Here is a 17,511-nt window from a genome sequence, read left to right as displayed (position 1 = left end):
TGATCATTGTTAGATGATAGAAAACTAACTAGCTGCTTGGCATCACTCTGCAAGAAGAGTTTGTCATATTAACAATGTACCATTGCTGAAGGACTGGCATTTAGAAAATTAAAGGGATAATCCACTCAAAAACTATTGTTACTTATGTTAATACAATCCCAACTGCATGTCAGCAGCAAGGTTGTTATAGTGTGTTTTTCTATCAGTTTTTATTTCTATTAATTTTAAGATTTTTATTTGAAATTCAGTTTAGTTTCAGTTTGTTTTCAGATAAACTAAATAAATAAAACAGTGTAAGTTTTATAAAAAATATATATATTTCGTTTGTATATTGTAAGATGGCGCCGATCTTTTTTTAATGTATTATTTCTTACATTGTTAGCTGAGAAAACCTTAAGGGTTATTACATACAGCCGGGAAGAACTATTGGAAATCAGAGAGACAACTCTCAGAGCACAATGACCAAGAATACGACTTTCCCAAAGCGGATCCTTGTCTTCACCTCCCAGGGCATTTGAACTGATTCCAGAGGCTGACCGAAAACAACGGCGTGGAAGAAGAAGGTACCGGAGCGGTCCCTAGTAAACAAAGTCAACGAAATTAGGGCAAGAGTTGCTTTCCAAAGAGATATCCGAGATTGTAACATACTCTGTTTCACAGATACATGGCTAGCTAGGGACATGCTGTCAGAGTCCGTACAGCCAACAGGATTTTCAGTGCATCGCGCCGACAAGAACAAACATTTTTCCGGTAAGAAGAAGGGAGTGGGTGTATGTTTCATGATTAATGACTCATGGTGTAATTATAACAACATACAAGAACTCAATTCCTTTTGTTCACCTGACCCAGAATTCCTCACAATCAAATGGCGACCGTATTATCTCCCAAGAGAAATCTCCTCGGTTATCATCACAGCCGTGTATATCCCCCCGCAAGCGGATACCAAGATGGACATCAAGGAACTTTATGCAAACTGGAAACCATATATCGTTACAGCCTTATTCTAAAATGTATTAAATTGTTTTTTCCCCTCATTAATCTATAGACAATCCTCAATAATGGCAAAGCAAAAACTGTCTATAATTTTTTGCACATTTATAAAATAAAAAAAAACTGAAATATCACATTTACATAAGTATTCAGACCCTTTACTCATTACTTTGTTGAAGCACCTTTGACAGCAATTAAAGCCTTGAGTCTTGAGGGGTATGACGCTACAAGCTTGGCACATCTGTATTTGGGGAGTTTCTCCCATTCTTCTCTGCAGATCCCCCCAAGCTCTGTCAGGTTGGATGGGGAGCGTAGCTGCACAGGTATTTTCAGGTCTCTCCAGAGGTGTTCGATCGGGTTCAAATCCGGGCTCTGGCTGGGTCACAAGGGCATTCAGAGACTTGTCCCAAAGCTACCCTTGCGTTATCTTGGCTGTTTGCTTAGGGTCGTTGTCTTGTTGGAAAGTGAACCGTCACCCCCCAGTCTGACCGTCATGAGCACTCCATTCAAGGAGGCCTTAGGCTAACTAGCCGTGCTGCCTGGAGTAAGGCCACTGCACCAGAGCGGCGGAAGATGGTAGTGCAGGAAGTACGCCATCAGGAGGAGGCTGCAAGGTGGGCCAAGGCAGTCTCTCTTGCCAAACAGGGACAGTGGACTCGATGGGACAGTGTGGAGAAGAGGAAGATCAGCTGGAAGGATATGTGGGCCATGGAAGCGAGGCGGTTGAGCTTTTCCATCAGAGCAACATATGACGTCCTTCCAACACCAGTTAATCTTCACCAATGGTATGGTGAAGAACCGGACTGTGCCCTCTGTTCCATGCCAGCCAACCTCAGGCACATTCTCACAGGGTGTAAAACAAGCCTCACCCAAGGACGCTACACTTGGCGTCACAACCAAGTCCTTAAAAACCTTGCGTCCGCCCTGGAGGACAAGCGAGCTGCCACCAACTCCCTACCACCCCCAGCAGCATCACACCACTTACGGACAACCTTTGTCCGCGATGGGGCTAAACCACCGAAGAGCGGCTCTACACCATTAGAGCGAGACCAGCTGTGCTTGGCCCGCAACTGGAAAATGCTAGCTGACATTGGCCGGCAACTTGTGTTTCCTCCGGGGATCACAACCACCACCCTAAGACCTGACATGGTGCTCTGGTCCCGTTCGCTCAAGAAGGTCTTCATCATTGAGCTCACAGTACCCTGGGAGGACTCAGTAGATGAGGCTTATGAGCGAAAACATCTGCGCTATGCCGATCTAGCTGCCGAAGCACGGCATCATGGCTGGAACACAGAAGTCCGACCAGTGGAGGTGGGCTGCAGAGGTTGTGTGGCAACATCTACAACCAGACTGCCTAGAGACCTGGGAATTAAGGGCCAGAGCCAGCGTTCGGCAATCAAAGCTGTATCGGAGGCGGCAGAAGGCAGCAGAGGAAGATGAAGAGGAAAGACCCCAGCTGGGCCCCGAAGTGAGAGGGCCAGGAGGTATGCGGTCAACAATGCTCGACTCAGGGAGGAGGACACCCCTGCCATGCATAGTCCCATGGGATGTTGGCTATCAACAACAAGGCAACTCCTATGACTAATTGGGAATGGGACGCAAGCGTAGGATTGATCACCCTGTCGCTGGCCGCCTTTGGGGAGGGTGTATAGTGTGAAAGGCCGAAACACCCTAGGAACCAAAGGTACACTACTGACGATGCGCTCCCCAAAAATTTCACCAGGCTCACTGTTCATGAACTCTTGGAAGTGCTTGCACAAAGGATATCTGGAATCTGTCGATCCTGACTAGTCTCCCAGTGACTGCCGCTGAAAAATATCTCCACAACATGATGCTGCCACCACGCTTCACCATAGGGATGGTGCCAGGTTTCCTCCAGGCGTGAAGCTTGGCATTCAGGCCAAATAGTTTAATCTTAGTTTCATCAGACCAGAGAATCTTGTTTCTCATGGACTGAGAGTCCTTTTGGTGCCTTTAGGCAAACTCCAAGCGGGCTGTCTTGTGCCTTTTACTGAGGAGTGGCTTCCATCTGGCCTGATTGGTGGAGTGCTGCACAGATTTGATTTATTTAACTAGGCAAGTCAGTTAAGAACAAATTCCTATGGGAATTATGGGGCTCCCAAACACAATGTGATTTAGCCTGGATTTGAACCAGGGACTGTAGTGACGCCTCTTGCACTCAGATGCAGTGCCTTAGACCGATGTGCCACTTGGGAGCCCTTTAAATGACGGTTGTCCTTCTGGAAGGTTCTCCCATCTCCACAGAGGAACTCTGGAGCTCTGTCAGAGGGACCATCGGTTTCTTGATCACTTCCCTGACCAAGACCAGTCTCTCCCAATTGCTCAGTTTGCCTGGGCGGTGGTTCCAAACTTCCTCCATTCAGCTATTTCAGCCACAACGGTTGCTGACAGGCACACAGCCATGCAATCTCCATAGAACATTGGCAGAAGAATGGACTTACTGAAGAGCTCAATGACATTCAACATGGCAATGTCATAGGATGCCCCCTTTCCAACAAGTCAGTTTTTCAAATTTCTGCCCTGCTAGAGCTGCCCCGGTCAACTGTATGTGCTGTTATTGTGAAGTAGAAACGTCTACGAAAAACAACGGCTCAGGATGCCAGGAGATCGCTACCTGCCCCAATGAAGTGACAACTGTAAAGTTTTGTGGAGGAGGAATAATGGTCTGGGGCTGTTTTTCATGGTTCAGGTTAGGCCCCTTAGTTCCAGTGGGAAATCTTAACGCTACAGCATACAATGACATTCTAGACGTTTATGCACTTCCAACTTTGTGGCAACAGTTTGGTGAAGGCCCTTTCCTGTTTCAGCAGGACAATGCCCTGAGCACAAAGCAAAGTCCATAAAGAAATGGTTTGTCAAGATCGGTGTGGAAGAACTTGACTGGCCTGAACCAAGCCCTGACCTCAACCCCATCGAACACCTTTGGGATGAATTGGAATGCCAACTGCGAGCTAAGCCTAATCGCCCAACATCAATGCCCAACCTCACTAATGCTCTCGTGGCTGAATGGAAACAAGTCCCCGCAGCAATGTTTCAACATCTAGTGGAAATCCTTTCCAGAAGAGTGGAGGCTGTTACACAGCAGCAAAGAGTGGACCAACTCCATATTAATGCCCATGATTTTGTAATGAGATGTTCGGCAAGCAGGTGTCCACATACTTTTGGTCACGTAGTGTACATGTGATATTTGAGGCCCTCTCTCACTAAGTGAGGTACACAAATCCCAGCTAGCATATAACATTCTGAGAACCATATGTTTCTTAGAGATTGGTGAGAGTGTAGTTGTCCTATGGTTATTTTGTGCAGGATACCCAGCAAGCACATAATTTTGTGAGAACCATATATTTCATAGGTGGGAATTTCAGTACTTCAGCATAACCTTTCAAAAGCTTTCCCCATGGTTCTATTTAAAGGCATGTTTTCAGAAAGTTAAGAAACTATGTTTTTCTGTGGGAATTTCAGTACGTTTCTGCAGGTTTCTCAGAACATTAAGACAACTTTCCATAACAAACTAATTGGCCAAACCTGATCTTAACGAGTGCTTGTTTGCTTTGAAATGTGGTCTGTTTCAATAAACTAAAATTAACAGCTTTTCATGTGTACAAAAAACGTACATTGCATACTAGCTCCATCCTGGTGGCACAGTTGACTAATTCTATGCATAAAGAAAATATCATAGGTTTGAATGTCACTGACACTGTGCCACAATAAAAAATAAAATGTGTCTGCATGATTAATGCCTAAGAAAATGAATTTCCATGTGTCCTATCTGTGCTTGGAGTTCAAACAGTGAACCCAAACTAAGCTAATGGTGTTACTCAAAGTCTTATTGAACCATGTTCTCAGATCGTTATTTAAATACCTTCAACTAACCTATCATTTTTGCTCTTAGAACCTCCCTGCAACCTAAAAATAAAGGTTCCCAGAGCAGGAGAAATCCCTTTTGTTTCCCAGAACGTATTAAAACAAACGTTCATTTTTAACAGTCAGCAAACTTAAGGCTTCGTTCCCAGAACCAATGGGAAACCAAAAACTTGCGTTACAACAACTTCAAAGGAACCAAATGTGGTAGCTGGGATTATATTATGATTTCAGTTTGTGAGTGTGTGATATGGGTGTTAGATACAGTACATGTTTATTTCGACATTGTGAAAGAAACGCACACCTATTTAGGCGAGGTGCTAGCTAGCGGAGTGGAACACTTAAAAAATAAAGAAGAGACGCACACTCTAGGAGCACAGATGCAAAGTTTCGACAGACATTACAAAGAAAACATTTTTATAAACAATGCAGACCTGGGTTCAAATACATGTGTATTTGAGTATCTGGTATTTAAAATACTTTTTCTGTGTATTTGAGAATTTTCAAGTACTTTTAAATGCATGGGAGTGTATTTGAGTCAGTGTTTTTGATTATTTTCATATACATTAAAAGTCAGATAAAATATAAATCGGAATACTTTCTTTGAATGTATTTGGAAGTAATTGAAATATGATTTGAACCCAGGTTTTAAACAATGGCAACACTGCCATGTTGATCTGAGCCTTGCTGTTGGAAAACCACATTAGTGTCTTACTTTTGGCTGTAGCAGATGCACACACCCCGACTTCACTCTTGGACTTCTGTCTACATTCGGATACTTTAACCTTACCAATAAAATGCGGACAACATCTACGGTGATGCTTGTGGTAACGTCATCTGGCTGAGTCTACCTTTAAATGATAAAGTCAATCTCAATGTGACCAGCCAGATTCAGAAGCTGGAGAACCCCATTGAAAAACCCATTTGACCCCCCCACCCCCCAAAAAAACATTACAACATCATGTTTTTTATTGTAGTTAGTTTTGGAGTCAAAGTTAATAGTTTCAGTATAGTTTTAGTTTTTGAAACAGGTTTGTTAATTATTTTATTTCAGATAACTTTTTTTTAGGTGAATATGCAAGTAAAATAGTTGCACTGTAGAGCCCTGGTAAAGGGTTAATTGAATTGTCAGCAAACGTGAACTCTACTTGAAATAAACATACCCTTGAAATCTTGTTGTTGATTTGTGGTTGAACATGCACGTGACAACTTGCATTTTTTCAACCCAAAAATCCATTGATGTTCAATGTCAGTACGTTGACAATAAATGACATGAGGTTGATAGGTTGGTTCAACATACTTATGCCCTGTGTGGGTATAGCTTCTACTATGCTTTTGATTCATCAGTATCTCCTCTTCTCATGATTCAACCGCATACCTCTTACAGGACTATTTCACTAAGTGTGATCAACTCTTCTGTCTCAAACCAAGAGATCCATCTCGCTCAAATTAAAAGAGACGGGGAAAAAACAGCCCAGAGTTGAACAACGCTACGCTAATAAGACAAAAGTTGCTCTCTGAGGTGTCCCTCGTTCACGCTTCTTCCCACCATGTTTAATTACACTGACGCCGAGCGAGGGATGCATCTCTTTCTTCCCTCCCCCCAACGTTCTCTCACTCTCACACTCAGTTTCTGACAGCCAGGTTGAGATTCCTCACCTGTCCAACATGGGAGACGCACCTGTCACTGCACACTTAATCACTAGGCCCTGCGCTGAGACCAGCCGCCAAGCATCACACTTCCCAGTGCAAAATTAAAATGAACTTTCTCACCACCGAGAGAGAGAGAGAGAGACAGAGGGCGAGACAGCGGTATAGAGAGAGAAAGAGGGTGGGTGGGAAGGAGGGAGGTAGGGAGTGACAAAAAAAAGTTGTCATTTCCCAACCCCTCATTAATATTCTGAGGTTAAGAGCTTTTCAGCGAAACGTAATTAATTGAGGCCGAGCCTGACAGTAAACAAGCAATTTCAAATTAAAGCAAAATGACAGCAGAGTCGTTTGTTAAAAACACGCGGCGGCGATTTTGGCGACAGATAAATGACGGAAAATGTTAAGGAGGGAGGGAGAAGTGATGAAGATATTAATCTTCACCTGTCTGTGTCAGCGTGCCACTCATCTCGGCGATGTTGCTCTCGATTCTCTGCAGATGCTTCTTGTCCTCTTTGCTGCCCATAATGAGGGGAAGGATGTATTTCTGCAATTAAAAACATGACATGCTATTACACTTCTTGCCAGGAAGGGAGAGAAAGGGTGTGTTCTAAATGGAACCCTATTCCCTATATAGCGCACTACTTTTGACCAGGACCCAGGGGGGTTCTAGACAAAAGTAGTGCACCATATAGGGAGCCATTTGTTACACAGATTGAGAGGCAGGGGGAGGCATGTTAAGCAGTTTCAACTCTGAATGGACAAAGTCAACGTCTTATGTTATCACAGTGTGGCCTAAACTGTCTAAAGGTCAATGTTGTAGATTCAGATTTTCACCTGAAAAAAGGAATCAATAAACAAATTAACTGCAGACTGCTTAAGGAAATTCAACTATTGGTGTGGAAAAGGATACTGAGGGGAGGAGGTAACATCTGACAAAGTGACAGAAAAAAACCTACAGTATACCCAGAATATTAATTTCTCACCACTGTTTTAATATCGAAAGACATTATTGAATTGAGCGATAGCACATGTACAGTACCATTCAAAAGTTTGGACACACCTACTCATTCCAGGGTTTTTCTTTATTTGTACTATTTTCTACATTGTAGAATAATAGTGAAGACCTCAACACTATGAAATAACACATATAGAATCATGTAGTAACCAAAGAAAGGGTTAAACAAAAAGTGTGCAAAGCTGTCATCAAGGTAAAGGGTGGCTACTTTGAAGAATCTCAAATATTAAATATATTTTGTTTAAAAAATAAGAAATTGGTTACTAAATTATTCCATATGTGTTATTTCATAGTTTGTATGTATATAGTAAAAAATAAAGAAAAACCCTGGAATGAGTAGGTGTGTCCAAACGTTTGACTGGTACTGTGTTTCATTGCTAGTTTAGACAAATCTTTGTGATCCAATGTGAATGTGGTGGCCAGATGAGACATCAGAAGGCTGACTGTGTCGATGACAGTCATAGGTTGGCTTCATTATTAGACTACACAACGTTATAAAACGTTTGGCAACAGACGATGAAAAGCATTGAACAAGTCTAGCTAGTCCCTCCCTGTTTCAGTCTGTTTTATTTCATTTGGTGAATGAACACAACCCTAGAAACATGCACATGTTAAATGGGCCTCTAGACCAGGGATACTCAAATACACTGAACAAAAATATATGCGCAACATGCAAAGTGTTGGTCCCATGTCTCATGAGCCGAAATAAAAGATCCCAGGACATTTCCATACGCACAAAAAGCTTATTTTTCTCGTTTTGTTCACAAATTTGTTTACATCCCTGTTAAGTCAGCATTTCTTAATCTACCTGACAGGTGTGGCATATCAAGTAGCTGATTAAACAGCATGGTCATTACACAGGTGCAATAAAAAGGATGCTCTAAAATGTGCAGTTTTGTAAGATAACACAATGCCACAGATATCTCAAGTTTAGAGGGAGCGTGTAATTGGCATGCTAACTGCAGGAATGTCCACCAGAGCTGTTCCCAGAGAATTTAATGTTAATTTCTCTACCATAAGCCGCCTCCAACGTTGTTTTAGAGAATTTGGCAGTATGTCCAACCGGCATCACAACAGCATGTGTAACCATGCCAGCCCAGGACCTTCACATGCAGCTTCTTCACCTGTGGGATCGTCTGAGACCAGCCACCCGGGCAGCTGATGAAACTGTGGGTTTGCACAACTGAAGAACTTCTGTACAAACTGTCTCAGGGAAGCTCATCTGCGTGCTCGTCGTCCTCACCACAGTCTTGACCTGACTGCAGTTTGGCGTCGTAACCGACTTCTGTGGGCAAATACTCACCTTCGATGGCCACTGGCACGCAGGAGAAGTATGCTCTTCATGGCTGAATCCCGGTTTCAACTGTACCGGGCAGACAGCGTGTATGGCGTCGTGTGGGCGAGCGGTTTGCTGATGTCAATGTTGTGAACAGAATGCCCCATGGTAGCGTTATGGTATGGGCAGGCATAAACTACAGAAAAAGAACACCATTGCATTTTGTCCATGGCAATTTGAATGCACAGAGATACCGTGATTCTGAGGCTCATTGTTGTGCCAATTCATCCGCAGCCATCACCTCATGTTTCAGCATGATAATACACAGCCCCAAGTCGCAAGGATCCGTACACAATTCCTGGAAGCTGAAAACATCCTTGTTCTTTCATAGCCTCCATAACCAGACATGTCACCCATTGAGCACGTTTGGGATGCTCTGGATCAATGTGTAAGACAGCGTGTTCCAGTTCCTGCTAATATCCAGCAACTTCGCACAGCCATTGAAGAGGAGAGTGACAACATTCCACAGGCCACAATCAACAGCCTGATCAACTCTATGTGAAGGAGATGTGTCGCGCTGCATGATCAAATGGTGGTCACACCAGATAAGACTGTTTTTTAAATCCACGCCCCTACTTATTTTTTAAAAAGGTATATGTGACTAGATTAGGGCCTAATTGATCTATTTCAATAGACAGATTTTCCTTATATGAACTGAAATTTGGGGCGGCAGGTAACCTAGGGGCCAATTATTAATTATAAAAAAATATATATAGTGAGCTCCAAAAGTATTGGGACAGTGACAAATGTTGTTGTTGTTTTGGCTCTGGATTTGAAATGATACAAAGTGCAGACTGTCAGCTTTAATTTGAGGGTATTTTCATCTATATTGGGTGAACAGTTTTTGTACATAACATCCCCCCCCCCGGCCAATTAAGGGGACCAAAAGCATTAGGGAAAAAAATTACTTATGTGCACTAAAGTAGTCAAAAGAGTAGTATTTGGTCCCATATTCCTAGAATGCAATGATTACGTCAAGCTTGTGAATCTACAAACTTGTTGGATGCATTTGCTGTTTGTATTGGTTGTGTTTCAGATCATTTTGTGTCCAATAGAAATTCATGGGAAATAATGTATTGTCATTGTGTGGTCACTTTAATTGTAAATAAGAGTATAATATGTTTCTAAATACTTATATAGTCATGTGGATGCTACCATGATTATGGATAGTCCAGAATTAATCGTAAATAATGGTGAGTGACAAAGTCACAGATGCACAAATATCACACCCCCAAGACATGCTAACCTCTCACCATTACAATAACAGGGGAGGTTAGCATTTTTGGGGGTGTGATATTTGTGCATAACATTTTTTAAACCTTCAAAGTTTATGTTTAGGTAAGTCCCACAGATGGATTTACTGAAATGTCTTTCTCTTTGGAACGGAGCAAGTAGCCGTCAGGACCAGGTTGTCCCTGCAACACCTGAGGCTGGGTGACGCCAGTCCTAGTAATAAACACTTTTAAGTTGAAAAATATTAAATTAGTGTCAACAGCGAGTAATTAATAAGTAGGCTACTGGGAGGGCTGTGTTTACATGGCGCCTTTATAGCATAAATAAAGTATGGGCAGACGGAGCATATGGTGTGGCTAGCACTCCGCTCCTGTGACATGACAGCAGGACGCAGCTCCGTTAGGGAATCCCAACTCCCATGCTACGAGCTGGTGGGTCTCTCGCTCGATAGAGAGTAGGAGAGACTGGTACAGGTAGGGTGTGAGAGGGTGCGAGACAGAAAGAGAGAGAGAAAGAAAGATAGCTAGAGATATTTTTTAAAGTAGAGCGAGTGAGCAGGACAGCGGGTACGGAAAGGTAGGGTGTGATGGAGAAAAAAATAAAATAACCGAAGAGCCCATACTGTATTATAATGCTGGGCCTCTCACTAGATAGAGAGCAGGAGGGGCAGGTAGGGTGAGAGATAGATGGCCAGAGGACAGGTAGGATGAGACACAGAGAGGGCCAGAGGACAGGTAGGGTGAGAGACAGAGAGGGCCAGAGGACAGGTAGGGTGAGAGACAGAGAGGGCCAGAGGACAGGTAGGGTGAGAGACAGAGAGGGCCAGAGGACAGGTAGGATGAGAGACAGAGAGGGCCAGAGGACAGGTAGGGTGAGAGACAGAGAGGGCCAGAGGACAGGTAGGGTGAGAGACAGAGAGGGCCAGAGGACAGGTAGGGTGAGAGACAGAGAGGGCCAGAGGACAGGTAGGGAGAGAGACAGATAGGGCCAGAGGACAGGTAGGATGAGAGGCAGACAGGACATGTAGGGTGAGAGACAGACGGCCAGAGGACAGGTAGTAGGGTGAGAGACAGAACTAGACAGAAGGAGAGTTAACAAGACACCAAACTATTTTATAAAACTGTAGATTATAATTTCATGAAGTGCTACAAGTGGAGACATGTTATATGGATGCTACTGGACAAGCTCAATGTAGAATAGTGATCATTACATCGTAATGGAACATACTGTAGCTTAAGGGAACTTGAGCGTAAAGTAGTCACTTGAAGGAATGTAGCAGAATATAGGATAAACTAGTCTTCAGATAGCATTACTGTACTTGTTAATTTCACCTCTATAATTAGAGAATATATTGAAATAGAATAAAACCCCAGTACTCTATTAAGGAAGGTTATTTTCAGATTTCCTTTGGTTCAGAGTAGTAGATTTATTATGGCATATAGATCATGTACTGCTGGGGCTGGCTCCATAGACAACTCCATGGATGTGTCCCAAATAGCACTACATTTGACCAGAGCCGTATGTGCCCTGGTCATAAGTAGTGCACTACATGGATAATAGGGTGCCATTTGGAATGGAACCCATTTACACAAACTCCTGCCATGGCACCCGCCATCCACAAGAAACAAGTCTCAGGCCCTACACCCCCAGAGTCATGACATCATGGGAGCGTTGTGATCCAGCAGCTACACACACACACACACACACACACACACACACACACACACACACACACACACACACACACACACACACACACACACACACACACACACACACACACACACACACACACACACACACACAACTAGTATGACCAGCCATCGTGTAACGGCTACTGCTAAACTCTCATCCACCTATAAAAGAGAGTAATGGCTTCCACATGCCACTCACAGCAATACGAACAGCTACAGAGGGATTCATGTCAGTGAGGAACAAGGAGCCTCCCAAGCCCATGTTCAGGGGCTCTGGAGCATGATAAAAAACCAAGGGCGATTATTTTTGGAGGGCGTAATATCAAAAGAGGGTTGTGTGCTGTGCTGGCAACTTTCTTTTTTTGCAATAAGGAAAAAATGATTGAGAGAGAGAGACAGAAATAAATATAATTAAAAAGAGGGGTTCAAATGAGATCATGTGATTGGGCAAGCCAGACATGAGCTTTTAACAACCAGGCAAGACTGATGTACGGAGCGTTTGGCATTAGAATCTAACAAAGTTACAATTGACTGATGTACCAACAAACCCCACTAATATAAATGTAATATTGGGGCAAACTGCGTTGACAGAACTCACTGGACTGTGTAAAATAAATGGTTGGATGAAATAGATCCTCTAGATCAGAGTCTTGAAATCCGGAATACTGCTAGTTCTTTTCTCCCTGGTAATTATTTGATGAAATGATTGATTAATATCACTGATTGGCCAAAGAAACCAGTGGCGCTGCAGACCTTGAGGCCCAGTCTAGATTATGGAATATGATATCAGCCACCTTTCAACCTTTAAATCCTTTGATTTCAACCGGAATGTCAATAAATGCTTACTCAAGGAATAAGCTGACAGAATGCAATCAAGGGCTGAATGACCACCCAATTAGGAGATAACAGAACAGGTGCTTAAAGTAGGTATGTTTAAAGGTACAGTCTGGGATCTGGGAATCTGTTCAACGGCCTCTCAATTCTTGATATTTACCCATTGATTACTGAAGATCATAATCATAAGATCATAATCATATAAGAACACAACAAAACGTAGCCAAACATTGTATATCTTCAAAAGATGGTTTAACTATACTTTTGATCTCATGGATTGTCAATCCTTGCATCCACAGCTCCATCTAAGAATTTGAGAATGGTTACATTTCTCCAGCCCCAATTCTCAACTGTTTACCAAAACAAGTGGCAGGGCGTATGCTCCCCCCAGACAGTAGCTTTCACTTCTAGCCTACCGGAAGAGACATTTCTGGACCGAATTAAAATGGCGTACCTTGTAGAGGTGATGGAAGCCAAAGGCCATGCCCATCATGATGACAGTGAGGGCACCGTAGTCTCTCCATCTGTAGCCACGGGGACCTGAGGAGAGACAAAAACACAACATCAAATCCCTGAGTAACGGTTACACCCTGTCATGGTGAGAAGACCATGTGCTTGTACTGAGGTAACAAACTCATGGTAGGTTGAATTCAGTATTTTAATAGTTGAAATCAAACCCAAAAGATCTTGAAAACAGGGATGGAAATCTGCAATGTTTCCAATCAGAAATTGAATAAAACATTGCAGTTAAATCAATTCTGAAAACAAACCAACCAAAAAACATTGAACTAGCTAAAAGTAATCTCTCAAGTCAAGACAATGCCATACAAAACACTTACGTTATATGTGTATGGGTTGAGAAATCAAATCACAGAGCAAAAAAAAAACATATTGGATTGTGCTTCTATAAACATCTATGAGAGGAAGAACCTGTAAGGGTTGAAAGGTGAGTGTGTCTGTGGGACTGGAACTAGACAGTGTGTGTCTCTGGAGGACAGAGTGAAAGTGTGTAATTGTTTCATTGTTTGAGCTGTCATTTGGGTGGGCCTGCTGTTTCGCTGAGTGGAATTTCCCACATCACAGCAACATTCAACTGAAAATGTCCCTAAACTACAACCAGTAGAGTGTTGTTTCCCCTAGATGTTTTTCTAGGTGGGAAACAGAAATCTTAAAATGGAGGGGATGAGGACAACTAGGCTAGTTCAACAAACGTGTGTGTGTGTGCGTGCGTGCGTGCGTGCGTGCGTGGTGAGGTGAGCGAGTGTGCTGGGGGAGTCATGTACCTGTATCTATAGTACATCAAGATTAACCATTGACCTAACATTCAATTCCAAATTCTATAGCAAGACTAAAACCCCGTAGGACATGACTGTAAATACCATATTTCACTTAGGTGTATCACCAGGGCCTGCGTTATGGGCATGCCTTAGGGGACCTGGCTCGCCCTACCGTACCTCCTTGCCCATCCAAATAAAATATTGATAATTTATTTGACCAAGATGCGGCGACAGAAAGACCCATCAATCTCAGTTAAAGCATCGGAGCGAACAAAACAGCGCCCCTCTGTCTCAGTATGTGTAGACCACGTATCTGATGCTGTCTGGACCAATAGAGTATGGCATGTAATACTATTTCTGTCCAGACAGCATCAGATACATGGGCTACATAAAGAGGGGCGCTGTTTCACTCGCTCGGATGCTTTCTCCAGGGATATAGGTTCAGCAGAGAGGAAGAGGCGCTCTCACCAAAATCTGTCCACTATAAGCCCAATGCGTTTCTATAGGAATAATATGCAGACCTAAGCTCGTCGCCTGCATTCCCGCCTTTGTGACAAAGACTCCTGAGCGTATTTGCAATGTGTTTACACAGCGGGAAATGCAGAAGTATTTTCTTTTTTTCTATGATCAGCTTGTCAAAAAAAATTGACTGTAGCCCGAGTGTCCATTCCATATTGTCCATTTAACTTTGACCTGTCCTGTTTTTAGGATAGGCTGTTTTTTGTTAACATGTAATCACATTTTTTATTTGATTGGGTGCCATTGAGGTTAGGTATTTGATCAGAGAAACTTGTATGGATAGAAACATTTCTCATGACATTGTCTCTCCAGCCTGTAGGCTACAGAAAAGGACACATGCTCTTTCTACCATATGCTATATCTGCTACATGATTTACGTTTGATAATTTTTTTGATGGAATGTTGGTGGAGTGTACAGCGATGAATCTCTCCAACAGCACCATAGAGAGGCACGCTGGGAATGGACAAGATAAATATTTAGCGTCCCAGCCACTTGTTGAGAGAAATGTTCATTGTTTTTGGGAAGAATTATGTGAGGTTTTATAATGTTGCTGGAGCTCAGAAAATGCTGCTCTCATCAATCTGCCACCATGGGAGGCCGCCTAATCCTCCCTAATGAGTGCGCCGGTCCTGCACCCATTTAAAAGATGCGTGCACACATAGGAGGTCCCGTGAAAAATTGGTCCCACCTATGGAAATGAAATTCCCGTCCAACTGATTGGTTCTGGCGCCGGGTCTGTGTATTACACATTAAATGATCAGAGCATCCAGTTTTCGTGTCATTCTACAAGGGATTTGATTGATCTTATTGCTTTGCCACTTGTGTGATTTGCATGTAAAAAAAACCACTGCTGGTCTACTGTACATCGTCAAGGTGAAAAGGACGGCCCTCTCCTTGGTCAAGGGCACACGTCAACACAAATGCAGTGACGACAGGAAGAACCGGCAACCTTTCCCATCAAAAATTCAAAATCACTCTCCCATTGTCCATATGGTATACCACATACATTTGAGTCATCATCAACATTATGGCTCCAGTGGATCGTCGCGTCTCGCTATAGCGTGCCTCTCGGCAGGCGGAAGAGTCCTTGACGTGGATGGTTGACCCTGGCTACCCAGTAAACCTCTGCATCAACTGGGGGGTCTCGCCATTCACCAGTCTCTCTTCCACCTCTTAGGTCCCCCCATTACCTCTCTCTCCTCCTCATACTCTTTTCCCACCATCTCCATCTCTCCTTTTTTATTTGGTCACTTAAGCCATGGATGGAGCTCGAGTCTCCATCCCCCGTTTTTCCAATCTCCTCTCAAATTTATTGGGTTCAGAGGAGGCCTTCCTGTCCTTCCGCCGGTTGGAAATAGAGATCAGAGGATCCATTACTCCGACAGAGATGGATGCAGGCCCCTGTGTGGCGTCCCCATAACAAGGATATCAAAGAGAGGTAGCCCCCTCTTTTAGGCATGACCCCCATACAAGACTCCCCGGCACTCACCTCATTATGCAGCTTCCCTTATAGCCATTTTGATATAAAAAAATAAAAAAACAGTATGGAATGGTCCGAGCCACAGCCCCTAACTACATGGCCATCCCATCAACATCACTTCCATTACAAAACATGAGATGCCGGGGGAGTCAAGGACAGTGCAGTAATAAATGAGGGTGGAATACATTGGGAATCATTGTCATACGGGTTAAGCATTATGCGGACTTCATTCTGCATTGGTAAATCAGTGGACAGCACTCATAACCCATGCAGTAATAAAGATATAGGTTGTACCAGGGCCTTGCTTGGGGTGAAACCCCCTGGTATGAAACATCATTGGGAGAGATTTCCCGTGATGGAGGGGCGACGATATTGGTGAAATAATTACTACGCGAGGCAAATGTGTTGCTTCTGCTACTGGTAAGCACACTTATCATTGGATTGAGGGTAAAAAGGTAAGAGTGCATGTTGACACAATGAATATTACATGTTGTGTAAAAGGCGGTTTTACACCCACATTCACTAACTTCCATCCACACTCCACTTTTACTGTAGCATCTTGTCATGCAAATGGTCTTCTGTTTGCAGTTCATGGTATGTAAAGCGCCTCTTTTTTTCAAATATCACAGAACATTGAATACTGTGAGTTACTGAGTACAGAGTAGTAGTCAGTAGTAGAGATTGTGTATATATACAGTTGAAGTCAGAAGTTTACATACTCCTTAGCCTAAATACATTTCAACTCAGTTTTTCACAATTCCTGACATTTAATCCTAGTGAAAATTCCCTGTTTTAGGTCAGTTAGGATACCCACTTTGTTTTAAGAATGTGAAATGTCAGAATAATAGTAGAGAGAATGATTTATTTCAGCTATAGTTTCATTCATCACATTCCCAATGGGTCAGAAGTTTACATACACTCAATTAGTATTTGGTAGCATTGCCTTTAAATTTAACTTTGGTCAAACGTTTCGGGTAGCCTTCCACAAGCTTCTCACAATAAGTTGGGTGAATTTTGGCCCATTCCTCCTGACAGAGCTAGTGTAACTGAGTCAGGTTTGTAGGCCTCCTTTCTCGCACAGGCTTTTTCAGATCTGCCCAAAAATTATCTTTAGGAAGGAGGTCAGGACTTTGTGATGGCCACTCCAATACCTTGACTTTGTTGTCCTTAAGCCATTTTGCCACAACTTCGGAAGTCTGCTTGGGGTCATTGTCCATTTGGAAGACCCATTTGCAACCAAGCTTTAACTTCCTGACTGATGTCTTGAGATGTTGCTTCAATATATCCACATCATTTTCCTCCCTCATGATGCCATCTATTTTGTCAAGTGCACCTGTCCCTCCTGCAGCAAAGCACCCCCACAACATGATGCTTCCACCCCTGTGCTTCCCGGTTGGGATAGTGTTCTTCAGCTTTCTTTGGCTCCCCCTTTTTCCTCCAAACATAACGATGGTCATTATGGCCAAACAGTTCTATTTTTGTTTCATCAGACCAGAGGACATTTCTCCAAAAAGTATGCAAACCGTAGTCTGACTTTTTATGGCGGTTTTGGAGCAGTTGCTTCTTCCTTCCTGAGTAGCCTTTCAGGTTATGTCAATAT

General features: G+C 43.1%; 1 protein-coding gene across 1 annotated transcript in view; it reads right to left on the bottom strand.

Moving 5' to 3' along the window:
- LOC139416531 (peroxisomal biogenesis factor 14) overlaps positions 1-17,511 on the bottom strand; it is a 106,536-nt gene that overhangs the window by 20,609 nt on the left and 68,416 nt on the right. Inside the window, exons 5-6 of the mRNA XM_071165237.1 lie at positions 13,089-13,174; positions 6,964-7,066 (exon numbers count right to left, since the gene is read on the bottom strand). Of these exons, the coding sequence (XP_071021338.1) occupies positions 6,964-7,066; positions 13,089-13,174 (189 nt within the window). The remainder of the gene's footprint in view (positions 1-6,963; positions 7,067-13,088; positions 13,175-17,511) is intronic.

This window comes from Oncorhynchus clarkii, chromosome 9, assembly GCF_045791955.1.
Source record: "Oncorhynchus clarkii lewisi isolate Uvic-CL-2024 chromosome 9, UVic_Ocla_1.0, whole genome shotgun sequence".
In the NCBI taxonomy this organism is placed as follows: Eukaryota; Metazoa; Chordata; class Actinopteri; order Salmoniformes; family Salmonidae; genus Oncorhynchus; species Oncorhynchus clarkii.
Note: the sequence above shows the minus strand (reverse complement) of the source record. Positions and strands in the feature narration are given on the sequence as shown.